At 49.4% G+C, this 12,183-nt stretch overlaps 1 protein-coding gene across 5 annotated transcripts in view; it reads left to right on the top strand.

Moving 5' to 3' along the window:
• The first annotated feature begins 1,992 nt into the window (after nt 1-1,992).
• The window catches only part of FHOD3 (formin homology 2 domain containing 3), a 469,815-nt gene continuing 459,624 nt past the window's right edge, over nt 1,993-12,183 (top strand). For all 5 annotated transcript variants that reach the window (XM_049619507.1, XM_049619508.1, XM_049619506.1 and 2 more), the window contains exon 1: nt 1,993-2,278. In XM_049619507.1, the coding sequence (XP_049475464.1) occupies nt 2,114-2,278 (165 nt within the window). In that variant the 5' untranslated portion in view covers nt 1,993-2,113. The remainder of the gene's footprint in view (nt 2,279-12,183) is intronic.

The raw sequence follows: 12,183 nt of genomic DNA, 5'->3' as shown, positions 1-12,183 counted from the left end.
ACGGTCCAGATGGAGATAGAGCCTTCAGGAGGAGGAAAAACAAGGCTTTGGTTATCTCTTGAGATGTGGGAGATGGAGGGTGGGAACGGAAGGTGGAGAGGAGGGAGTGTTGGGAGGGGAGGACTTTGTGCTAGAGACAAGTTTCTGTACTGAATAAATCTGTAGGTAGAGGAAAGTGACAGAAACTTTTGGCTGCCTAAAGGCAGTGGGGAGCCAGCCTCATTGGGCAGTGCTTAGGAGCCTGGGGTGGGGGTAAATGGGTCACTGAGATTGGTTCCACTGTCCACAGGCATTGGCAAGATGGGGCAGGGGCAGGAACCTGCCCAGGATCTGACAGGTGGGAGAAGCCCAGGGAGCAATGTGAAAAGGAGGCCTTGAGATGATGGGTTGGGATTCATTTTGGGATAGTGACGATGGGAAATGAGGTGGCCAGAAAGACCAGAGGGCTCTCTCAGTGGGCAGGGAGTTGGGGTTCAAAGTAGGAGGGCAGGAGGCCCCTGGCGAGGGAATAGAATTTGGGGGTTTAGTATTCTGGCCATGAGCTGATGGTGAAGTTGCTGTAGGGGTCTGCCCAGAGGACTCCTTCAAAGGGTTAAGGAGCAAAAAGTTAGGAGAGCTAGGAGTTCTGCTGGAATGAATAGAAGTGTCCTGGCTGATTGTTATTTTAAGACCAGGCGGTAAGTGTTGCACATGCAACATGGAGAGGGAAGGTTAAAGGTGCCGGTGAAGGGGCTGGAGGGGCGGCTGGTTGGCTCAGTAGGTGGAGCATGGGACTCTTGATCCTGGGGATTGCGAGTTTGAGCCCCACCTTGAGTGTAGAGATTACTTAAAAATCTTAAAAAGAAAGAAAAAGTAAAGGTGCCAAGTATGGGGCAAGGATTTCTTTCTCCTTGAAACTACAAGAAAAGGAGAGAGACATTATAGAGCCGCCTTGTTAAGACGTGGATGTGAAGAGCGATTGGGTATTATCCCGGTCATCTGTACGAGGTATGAGGCACCACGGACTTGGCCACAGCCTGAGAATGGAGAAAACTGTGAATTCTTATTGGGAACGAAGGGGGTCGCCCGCGAGCAGCGAGGAGAGCGGTGGGAGGCCGAGAGGAGGCCCGAAGCTCCCGCGCGGCCGAGGTGGGCTGTGCAACCCTTTCCTCCACGTCCCTCGCTTGCGAGCAGGTCACTAGCTTTCCATCGCCCCTCTGCATCTCCGTGACCTCATCCGAAGCGGTCCTCGCGGCCCCACAAGGTCCAGTTAGGGTATTCGGGGACCTAACTGGTCAAGAGGCTGCGGTGATACGGAGGGTCAACTAGCACCCACCAGGTGGCCCCGGTGTCACGCCTGGCGCTGGGGTCCTGGAGCAGAGCGGCGCAGTCCCCCAGTCTTCGCTCCTAGCGCCCCCTGGGATTATCTGTTAGGAGCTGCTAGGGTTCCCCGGCTCACCCTCCTCCTCCTAAGCTTCTTTCTTCCCAAGGGAAATCTCCGGGTAACCCTCGCCTGAGCTCCAGGTGGCTGCCACCCCGTTTGCTTGCGGGGGGGCCGGCTCCCTCTTCTGCAGGTGCCCAGCTGGGGTTTTCCAAATCCAGGCAGCAGGAGCCCCCCACTGCCGCCTTCATCTGTAAGGGGTTAAGTCCTCTCGCAGATGGGGAAGACCCGGAGCTTCCCCGAGGGGTGCAGCTCCGTCGATGCTCCCCACGCCGAGGGACGCCCGTGCAGCGGGCGGCCCAAGCGGCGCCCGCGCTGCCGGAGTCAGCCCGCCGGGGATCCCCGCCCCGCCGCGTCTGCCAGACGGCTTGGCGCAGGGCTGCGGATGCCGCGGGAGCGGGTCTCCCTTTCCCTTTCCCGGCGGCAGGCTCCGCGGTCGGGGCAGCTGGGCCCGGCGCGAGAGGACTGAGCAGGGGAGGAGCCGGAGGAGGGGACAGAGGGGCCTGTCGGCCCCACCCCCGCCCCGCCCCCCCGCGGCCGGAGCCCGGGCTGCAGCCGGGCGCGCCGGAGCCTGCGAGCCCGCGAGCCAGCGATCGGCGGCCGCGGCCTCCCCTGCTCGCGGTGTGACCCCGGCGTCTCGGCCCGCGGCCCCGCCGATCCCGGCGCCCGCGCTCCCAGGGGCAGGGATGCATCATGGCCACGCTGGCTTGCCGGGTGCAGTTCTTGGACGACACGGACCCTTTCAACAGCACCAACTTCCCCGAGCCCAGCCGGCCGCCGCTGTTCACGTTTCGCGAGGACCTCGCTCTCGGCACCCAGCTGGCCGGGGTCCACCGGCTGCTGCGGGCGCCGCACAAGGTACGGCCGACCGATGCGGGCTGGGTTCTCCGGACGCGGCCCCTGCTGCGGGGCGCGCGGGGGTGGGGGCGCCGCGGGCAGGCTTGGATAGGCGCGGCCCCGGGGGACTGGCGCCCAAGGGCAGACCTCCCCCCTTCCCGTTAGGTAGAGGGGCCGGGGGCATCCGCCGGCTGGCGCGGGATTTCCCGGGCGCGAGAGGAGGACAGCCTTGCGCTCCGGGCCAGAGCCGGAGCGGGCGGGGCAGAGCAGGTGCCGCGCGGGCCCGAGGCGAGATGGAGAAGGTTCCCCCGCGCCGCGCCGTTAGCTCGGCTGGGTGGGCGGGGTGGGGCTCCGATGCCGGCGGCGGGCCCTGGTACCTGGGCCGGCGCCGAGCCTGGAGCGGAAAGAAACGGGGGCCGGGGGACTCAGGTCTAAACCTCTCAGGCCTCTGGGGCCGCTGCGGGCGGCCGCGCGAGCCTCACGACAAAGCACTCTTCCTGGGGGACACCGCCTCCTCCTCCCCCGCGGGGCATCGCGGGGGATGCCGACTGCGCACTGAGATAGCTCTCGGAGTAGCCCCCTTTTCTCTGGAGAAGCAGGTGGCCTTGGGAACCTTGGAGAAGCGGTAGCTGTGGGAGGAGGGGCGGGGGCGCGGAGGGGCGGCGCGCTCACAAAGCCAGAGCCTCGCAGCCCGAAATGAGTGTCCCCTGGGAAGAATGGCTTCTCAGTCCACCCGATAGAGGCTTTTTTCTTCTTTTCTTCTTCTTCTTCTTTTTTTTTTTTAACCCTTTGCAGGAGGACAGGCATCTTGCAAAGTGTGTGTTGCAAAGAGCTGGGCATTGAAAGCTAACCATTTGGTTACTCAAGAGAGCCCTCCCTCCTACTTAAACAGATTGCACCTTGAAGAATTACTTACCGGCACTTTTTTTTTTTTTTTTTTTTTTTGCTTGGGTTCATATCAAAGCTTGGAGATGATTTATTCATTGAGGATCAACATTGATAAATATTTGGAAGAGATAACCCTTGATACCAAAAAGAACAAAATTGATTTTTCAAAATTCTTTAGATTTCTGTATGATGTTCACCTGCCTTGGAAGTAGAGAGGGAGTTTGTATGTGGAAACTGGTGTACTTGGGCAGTGCTGTCAGTGTATGAATGCTTTCTCTCCTTAATTAGTAACGTGCTTTCAGGAATGAGGAATGGGGCAGTTCTGTCTCATTCTCTCCGTGTTGGTGCAGAGTGGATAACGATCACTGTTTGGGGGAACCTCTCTGGCCATAAAAGCAGGATGGATTGGGAGATGGAGGGACAGAATGATGTAGTGTGAATTCAGCGAATCAGAATCACTTTTGTAAATTATTTGGTTCTTCTTAATCAGTAGATTGAGTTGAAAGTTTCAAAGGACTTCTTTTGGCATCATGATACTCCATTCATTATGATCACTGATTACAGTGAACTTTTGTTGAAACCACAGAAGGCTCATAATTGTGGCCCTATGACCTTGAAGTGGTTTTCTTGGATTTCAAACCCTATATACATAGGTTGAACTTTCAAGCTGGAAGCTAAAGTACTTTTTTATGTTTCTATAGAGTAGCCCCATAGTCCTGATCCAGTGTTCCTCCTCTGTTCTGGTAGGAGGAAATGATGATGCTCCAGCATTGGCCTCCCCCCCCCCCCCGCCTAGCTAGAAGCCACAGCGCTGAAGTTGCACTGGCTCACAGAATGTTCTGAGGTGTTGCCTGTAGAACAAGGAGAACCTGGAGATAACCTGTAGAACTCCTTGACTCCTGGTCTTGGCACCCAGCTATGCTTGGTCTCAGCGTCTTTTGCCCAAAGACCCCTGCAGTATATTCAGATGTTTGACATTGTTTTTCATGTCTAGAGCTGAGTGATTGGCTGATTCTATTAGCCAGGGCTCTGCAGAGCAGAATTCAGTGCATTTATATGCCTCGGTGCACATTCATGTTTAAAAATGCTCATTAATTTCCAGCAGAGAATCTTAAAATTGGATGGTCCCCCTGTGATAGAGCTAACGAGTTGTGAGTCAGTGTGCAATATCGTTTAATGCTACATACCTCTGTGAATGAGGCTACTTTTCGGATCCCTATTTTGCAGATGAGGAAACTGTGGCAGAGAGCAAGTAAGTAACTTAGTTTTTTTTTGCTAGGACTAGAGAGCTGAGATTCAAACCCTGGGTCTCAGCCCCCAGTGCTGTTCTGCTCCCTGGACCAGCAGTGTGGGGTGGGCGGAAGTCGTGGGGGTTCCATTGCATTACCTTGGGGAGCTCACCAAATCACCTTTGTGTGCCAGGTACTTTTTGGCCTGGGGCAGGTGAATGTTACAGGCATGAGTAAGAGCCTTGAGGCAGAATTCCTGGCCTGGTAGATTTCAGAGTCAGAGGTGGAAACAAGTAGTTACCATCCTTGCTGTGAATTAGCTGATGGTGAGGGAACCCAGAGCTCTCACTCCAGACCCCTGCCCTGAGTAAGCCTTCCCGAAACACAGGGAATGCTTCTCTCAGGTTCCAGTGAGCCTGGCCTTGGCAAGATGGGGAGTTCCTTGTGGGAGGGCAATCTGTGTGATGGAAAGGATGGAGAAGCCTGACTGTGGAACATGCAGACACCCTCAGTGTACCCAGCTGTCCCACACTTTCAACACCCTGTGGGGAGTAAACTTTTGCTTGAAGTAGATTGTACACACAGAGAAGTGTGCAGGGCATAAGTGAGAGGCTGGGTGGACGGTCACTTAGTGAACGCACCTGTGTAACCGGCATCTAGAAGGCCCTGTGGAGGGTTCTAATTTATGCAGCACCCCGTAAGAGTCTCCTGTGCTGGGAACGTTTGAATTGGATCTCTCAGGCCCTTCCCAGCCAAAACTTGAGTCTGTGCATCTTTTTCTAACTTAATGATCTATTAATTTAGCTCATGTCTGCTGACTCCTTTAGAAGTTTAGCTGTTCACTTAACTAAACCACTGTCTCGGACAAAAATGATATATTGTGCTTATTATGCTTTGTCTTTTCCAAAATTGCTAGTCATTCCAGGGAAGATAAGTAAATTAATGACGAGTGTGATAACAAAAAGGTCAAAACAGATGCTGTAGACTCACTGGGGAGATGTTCATTTTGGTGGTTATATGTTCTGTCTGGCCTAGGTAAGCCCTTTTGTTCTCAAATGTTGCATAAATAGGTGTTTATTTCTGGTTCAGTGTTCTAAGAAATTATAATTATAGGACCTCTAATGTAGAAAACTATACAGTAGAATTAATAAATCATATGCCTTTCACAATTTAAATGTCTTGGGGTTGATTGATTACGAAAGACTATGGATTCTTGTTTCCTTTTGATAGACAAAAGTGGAATCGTAGGCTATTTTTACAAACTAAGTGATAACCAGCTTATCTGTTACAATGGCAGTTAAGACTTAGTAATTCAGTTCAGGAAATACTTTGGTGCCTTTTGTGGACCAGACAGAGTGGAGTGATAATAGTGACGGTGTTCTAGGCGCTTGCCCAAGACAAGGAGCATTCTAGATATGCATCATTTCGCCAAGTCTACGGATCAGGTACGGGTACTCTTGCATTCCGTGGCAGAAGAGACCCAGAACAGAAGGAATCCACCTGGTCACACGAGTGGGAAGTTCCAGGGTTGGCATTCAACACCAGGCCTCAGCTCTCAATGACTCCACTTCTGTGTCTTGGATGTCTTCCTTCCAGGCAGCCTGTCCATTTTCCAGAGTTCCATCTCTTGACTGTATTGTGTTCATTTTTTTCTCACGACCTCTGTCTCTGTGGTCGCCTCCCTGTCTCAGCTGTTCCACCTGCAAAACAACAGATCACAGTGAGAATTAGAGCCTTGGTCCTTCAAGGGTGGGCTGGGCGTCACCTAGACTCCTCTTAGAAAGGGGCTGTCAGCCTCCCCAGACCTGTTGAATCAGGATGTGTATTTTTTCCAACATGCTTTGGTGATTCCTAAGCAGCATGGATTAGAGGTCATTTAGGTCAGGCTCTCAGTACGTGGGGCTCTCACTGTCTCCCCTGTTACAGATCAGTTCTTTGAGGGAGAGACCTGGCTGGCTAGTTCTCCCATGTTTTTCTTGAAGCTGAGTAGTGCGAAGATGGAGTGTGCCCTAAGTTGATTGATCGGTGTTAGTTATAGAACACAAATCCACTGGTATTATTGCTGTAATGAATTTCCACCTTAATCCTCTTACGGGACACATCTGTTTGCTACATTACATTAAGATTTTTAGAAGATGAGATCATTAGTAAAGTTGGCAAGTGTATTGTGGCACAGAGCATCTTAGGACAGAAGTGTTGAAGAATGTTGTATGAAGTGCTGAGAGCATCTCTGTGCAAGCCGAGGTGAATCTGACTGTACCGTAATTAGCTCAGTTGGTTGGAGCCACGCTATTGAGATCAGGATCATGGGATTGAACTCTTTATGGGTCAGTTGGCTTTGCTTCATGCATGGCCACAGACGGCATCGGTAACCCAGCCGGATGCCCTGCAGGTGCTGTCATGGCTTCCTGCAAGGATGTGGTGTGGAAGGGACTGGCGGAAATCTTTGGGGGGCAAAGGCTAACACATAATGGGAATGTGCTGGGCACTACACTGTAGGCCTTCATGCATAACTTGATTTATCCTCATAACAGCTCTGGCAGATGGACAGTAGTATCTGCAAGTAACAGGTGGGGAAACTGAGGCACAGGGAGACTAAGCAGGTTATCTAAGGCCACACCGCTTTTAAGTGAAAGAGCTGAAATTTAAGGTCGTCTTTTTTTTTTTTTTTTTCCTCCAAAGCCTGTAGCCAAGTGTGTCCCATTATTAGAAAGCCAGCAGCAGAGCACACGCTCTCTTGTGCAGGGGAAGCACAGGTGGGGGAGGGGGGCTGCCTGCATTGCCTTCACAAGCGGCTGCCTGTCACAGGGCTGGGACTTAACCGGTCGTGCTCTGGTAAGTCCTTCCAGCATTGGAGGTCTGTGAGGCCGTGCCTTTTGTCCTCGGAGTCCAACCTGTGTCCCTCTGGAAAACAACAGGCCAGCCTGCCCCTGCCCTCCCCCTCCGAACTCTGAAATGTTAGTTCTTAATGGTGGCAGATTTAAAACTGATTAACATGCTGAGGCCAACGCTGAGCTCCCCTCCCCCCAGCCTTCTTTCTCCTCCAGGGTTTATTTCTCTCTGAAGATGAAACTTTGAACGCTTGCGAACCTTTTTGTCCTGAGCCAGTCACCACTCCTGGCAACCTCCCCACCTCATCTCCAGGTGACGCCCCTGTGGTCTGTGGCTGGCTCAGGAATGTCCCCAGTTTAACCTGGCTTTCTAATCAATGTAGCTGCTTCCACTTCTGGGGGACATTTTCAGAATCTTGTGTTTGTCAGCATCTGCTCCTTTAGAGAGACAAGCAGATTGCTTTTTGTTTTTATTTTTGCTTTATTAGCTGTTTTATTGGGAAGTGTTTCTGGATCTTGTTCTGAACTAAGTAAGAAAGAATGGGGAAAATTAAGCTACAATGAATGTTAAACCTCACTGCAGGGGTGCAATCAGCAAAATCCAGATTGTGGGAAACTATGGTTTCTCCAAAAAATTAAATTGCAAAGAAAAAAAAGATGGAGGGCAAACTTAGATTAAAAGAGATTCAAGAGATATATCAACAGCTGATTGCAATGCGTGGCTAATTGGGTCCTAATTCGAACAAACACACGGTGAATAAATATTTGAAATCATTGAGGAAACTTGAATGACTATTTGGTATTAAAATTTATTAAATTTAACGATAAATTGATTTGATGTTAGAAATTATTAAAATGTGATAATATTATGGTTATAGTTAAAGAAAGTTTATATTTTTCAGAGATACATACTGAAATATTTATAGGTGAAATTATATGATGTCTGGAATTTTTTAAAAATAATCCTGGACAAGAGGCAAGTAGGTGGGTGAATGTACAGATGGGGCAAGATCGACCATGAATTAACGCTGAAATATGGGTGCAGGAGGTGGGTCATTACACTATTTTCTATACTTTCGCAGATGTTGAACTTTTAAAATAAAAGAGCTAAAAAATTAGGTTACGAGTTCCAATGTCCCCTTTGGGATCAGAGTCCTTTCATTAAGTGTCACTGGGTGTCCTGAGTGTGTCTACTATGGCCGAGATAGCCAGTTTTTCTGTAGATTTTTTGTTATGCTTCCACTGATATTTTTCTTCCTACCCTGATGTTTATGTACTCCTTAGGATCTTTGAAAGCAAGTGTGGGACATCAGTCTTTTTATATTTAGGGTATCTTTCCAGGCTTGGTCAATTCTTTTTTTTTTTTAATTTTTTTTTTTTTTAATGTTTATTTATTTTTGAGACAGAGACAGAGCTTGAGCAGGGGAGGGGCAGAGAGAGAGGGAGACACAGAATCCGAAGCAGGCTCCATCCAGGCTCTGAGCTGTCAGCACAGAGCCTGATGCGGGGCTCAAACCCATGGACCGCGAGATCATGACCTGAGCCGAAGTTGGATGCCCAACCGACTGAGCCACCCAGGCGCCCCCAGGCTCAGTCAATTCTTAAGATGAAGTCAGCAAGCATCAGTTATACAAACTCTTAGTTTGGTAAAAGAAGTGTTAAGGTAGAGGTATTATACGTTTAGCTTCAGTAGCTGCCCGTAAATTTTTATCATTAAACTGACATATTGCTGAGGCTATACTGAAAGACACCAGTATAAAGGTACTCGGTTTCCCAGTGGCTTTTGGAGCCTGTGACTTACTCTCATGGCCACCCGCAGGCTCTTACCTGATTCCCAGTGAGTCAGTTCTACCTCCACCTTTAGTATGCCTCAAGAGAGCATAACGTAGTGCATGGCAGTGACATTGTAACGTATATGAAAATGTAAGTTGATTGTATACGTTGGCATTCGTACCGGCAGCTTTTGATTTCTGTGGAGAGATTAAACCATATCATGGATTAGCTATTGGGAAGGGGGAAGATTTAAAAAAAATTAAAAATTTAAAAAAATTTAAAAAATAGATTACCATGCATCACCGAAATTATATACCCAGAAGTTTATCTATTTTTAGAGCCACATAGGAACAAATGGAATCTACATTGTGTCTGTTTACAACTTGGGGACCTACTTTTCTTTTCACCACTTAGATTTGTAACCAGAAATTAAAATTTCAGACTCTAAGGGAAAATGTTTAGAACTTAATATCAGGGGGGAAAAATCTCGAAATTGTTGAACACATGGGGAAAAGGGAAAATGTTAAACGTCTTGCAATTCAATATAGGACAATGGTTCTAGATTTGGCAAAAAGGACACAGAAAAATGGATTTGTTGATCACTTCATCCAATATTAAGTTTATTTACTTATTTTCAGAGAGAGAGAGAGAGAGAGAGAGAGAGAGAGCAGGGGAGGGGCAGAGAGAGAGAGAGAGGCAGAGATAGAATCCCAAGCAGGCTCCATGAAGTCAGCGCTGAGCCCAACTCGGGGCTTGAACTCATGGACTGTGAGATCATGACCTGAGCCAAAATCAAGAGTCGGACACTCAACCAACTGAGGCACCCAGGCGCTCCACTTCATCAAGTATTTTTAACATTCTTGGAAAGAAAAAAAAAAAAACCCAGAAGAAGACTTTGCTGTTACTGACTAGGCTACTCTGCATCTTCATGCACCGGTGTTATGGCAGCGAATGAAGTGCCCGGGGCCTTTACCAGAGTGCACAGGACATTCCAAAGATTATTTTGAAGTTCTCAGAATAGAAGATGTGACTGACGCATCTTCTGTCTGATGCATCAGATCCCAGGAGCGGCTTGGGGCTCGTGGCGGATGCGTTGATGGGCAGATGCTCCTGAGTGGCCAGACACTGACATGTTTAGAGCAGGTGCAAGACTGAGCAAGGGGTCCTTGGGGGAGCGGATGAGGAGGAGGGTCCTTTTGGCCAAGCCGGAGTCACATGTAGCACTGCTGCCATTCACGTTGCCTGCTTGTGCTGGCCAGTGCTTTGACTAGAGGAGTTTATACCGCTTTGGCATCAGTTTTGTTTTCTCCATGATTTGAGCTCACCTTCCCCAGTCCTCCCCTCATGGTAATTGTTACTCCAGAGCCAAAGGTAAATCCCTCACAACTCAGGAACACACATGTGTGGTGGTGCTGAGGTGGAGCCAAGTGGTTTAAACAATGCTTCCTTCCCCTCTCCTATTGTAATTTCATTAAATGAAATTCAGTATTCAGTGTACCACACCCTGAAAAACCCAGCTTTCCACCCTTGTGAATAATTATGAGGGGACTTCTGTCTGGTCCTCTGATTTGCCCACGCAGGCTGCGTGCAGCTGGGGGCAGGGGGCTCGGTGCTGGACTCCCCTGGAAAGCAGCTGACTGAAGACAGAGGTTGACGATACCCCAGTCGTAGGGAATGTGGGGGGTGCTGGGAGCACAGTCTTGGTGGTGCCGCCCAGAGCCACTTGTGTCCACAGCCCTGGAGGGGTGTTTCTGGGCCGTGTGCTCCATTGTCCAGCAGTGTGTTCTTGTGCTGACAGCCCACCATCTTACTGCCTGTGTTTTACGGGAAGTCGTGATATCTGTGGGGTAGAGGTTCTCCCCTGGCCTTGGAACATAGCCACTGATAGGAAAAAATGGTTCAAGAGGGTCCCTTTAATGGATTTTAAGGTGAAGGAATACCGAGGAAACAGACCTGTGTGACCCATTAAAGAGGAAAAAGAGAGTCAGAATACTTCACTCCTCTGCTCCAAACCTCCCTCAACCCCCTGTCCTTGAGGGTCAACTCCAAAACCCTTGAGCGGTTGGCCCACTGCTCCACGAAGGCAGGGTTGGTTGGTTGGTTGGTTGGTTGCTTTTAGGGTCTGTTTGGTTTACTGATATAGCCCTAGAGCCTAGAACAGTGTCTGACACAAAGCACATGTCTAGCAAATGGTTGTTGAATGGGTGAATTACCATAACATTCAGGGCTGGAGGGAAGAGTGGCCTCATTCAAACTCTTTCCATGCAGAAGTTCCTCCTGCAAAGCCTCTGGCAGCCTGTTCTAGTTCGAGAGTGAGTAGTTGCCCCTCCCTTCAAGTGCCGCCTTTCTCATTTTTGAGCTCTACTTGCAGAATTTATTCTTTACTTGTTCCTGGTTTTCACTTACAGAAGTGGGTCTTCGTAGCTCCACAGATGGGGATGGAGATAGGTCTGGACGGTTCATCACTTGGCTGGTGCCTAAGAGGGTGGAAATTGGACGGATGAACCAGAAGGACCCTGACTACAGGGTTTGGTAGGTAGAGTGACCTGTGACCTGCAGATAGTGCCTAGATACAGACTGGTCACTTTTCCCTGTGGGAGCAGAAGTAGAAAGCTAATTTCTTCTCATGTTAAAGGTGAGTAATGGAGTCTGTTTCTCCTACTTCGGTCAATGTCATCCATATTGCTCTGTGTATGTTTGATATCCTAAACCATCTTCACACCTGCGGTTCCATTTAGCTGTGAACTTTGTGGAATCAGAGTGACGTTGCTGGGGAGAGGTTACCATGAACAAAGCTAGATCCAAGGAGAGAAAGGCCAAGAGGCAAGGAGCATACCCGTGTAAAACTAACAGGGCATCTCTTCCTGTCACAGTATGAGCACGTGTATAAATTTGGAGACGACAGAAAAGCACACTGAAGACGTAGAAACCACTCTGATCACCACCCAAAGGGAACCAGTCACTCTTAACCCTTTGTGTCTTACCAGGATTTAAGTACCTATGCATTTCAAAATATAATATTATGAATACTTTCCAGAGCCATGAAATACTCCTGGAGCATATCTTCTTTAATGACAGCATGGTAATCTAGGACATGCATCTACTGTGGTCCATGTAAACATTATTCCCCTGTGCTGTGAGGGAAAGGGCTCTGTCTTCTTCCGTGTGTATTAGTCCTGTGCTTGGTGCTTAATAAATATTCATT

Source organism: Panthera uncia, assembly GCF_023721935.1.
Source record: "Panthera uncia isolate 11264 chromosome D3 unlocalized genomic scaffold, Puncia_PCG_1.0 HiC_scaffold_8, whole genome shotgun sequence".
Classification (NCBI taxonomy): Eukaryota; Metazoa; Chordata; class Mammalia; order Carnivora; family Felidae; genus Panthera; species Panthera uncia.
Note: the sequence above shows the minus strand (reverse complement) of the source record. Positions and strands in the feature narration are given on the sequence as shown.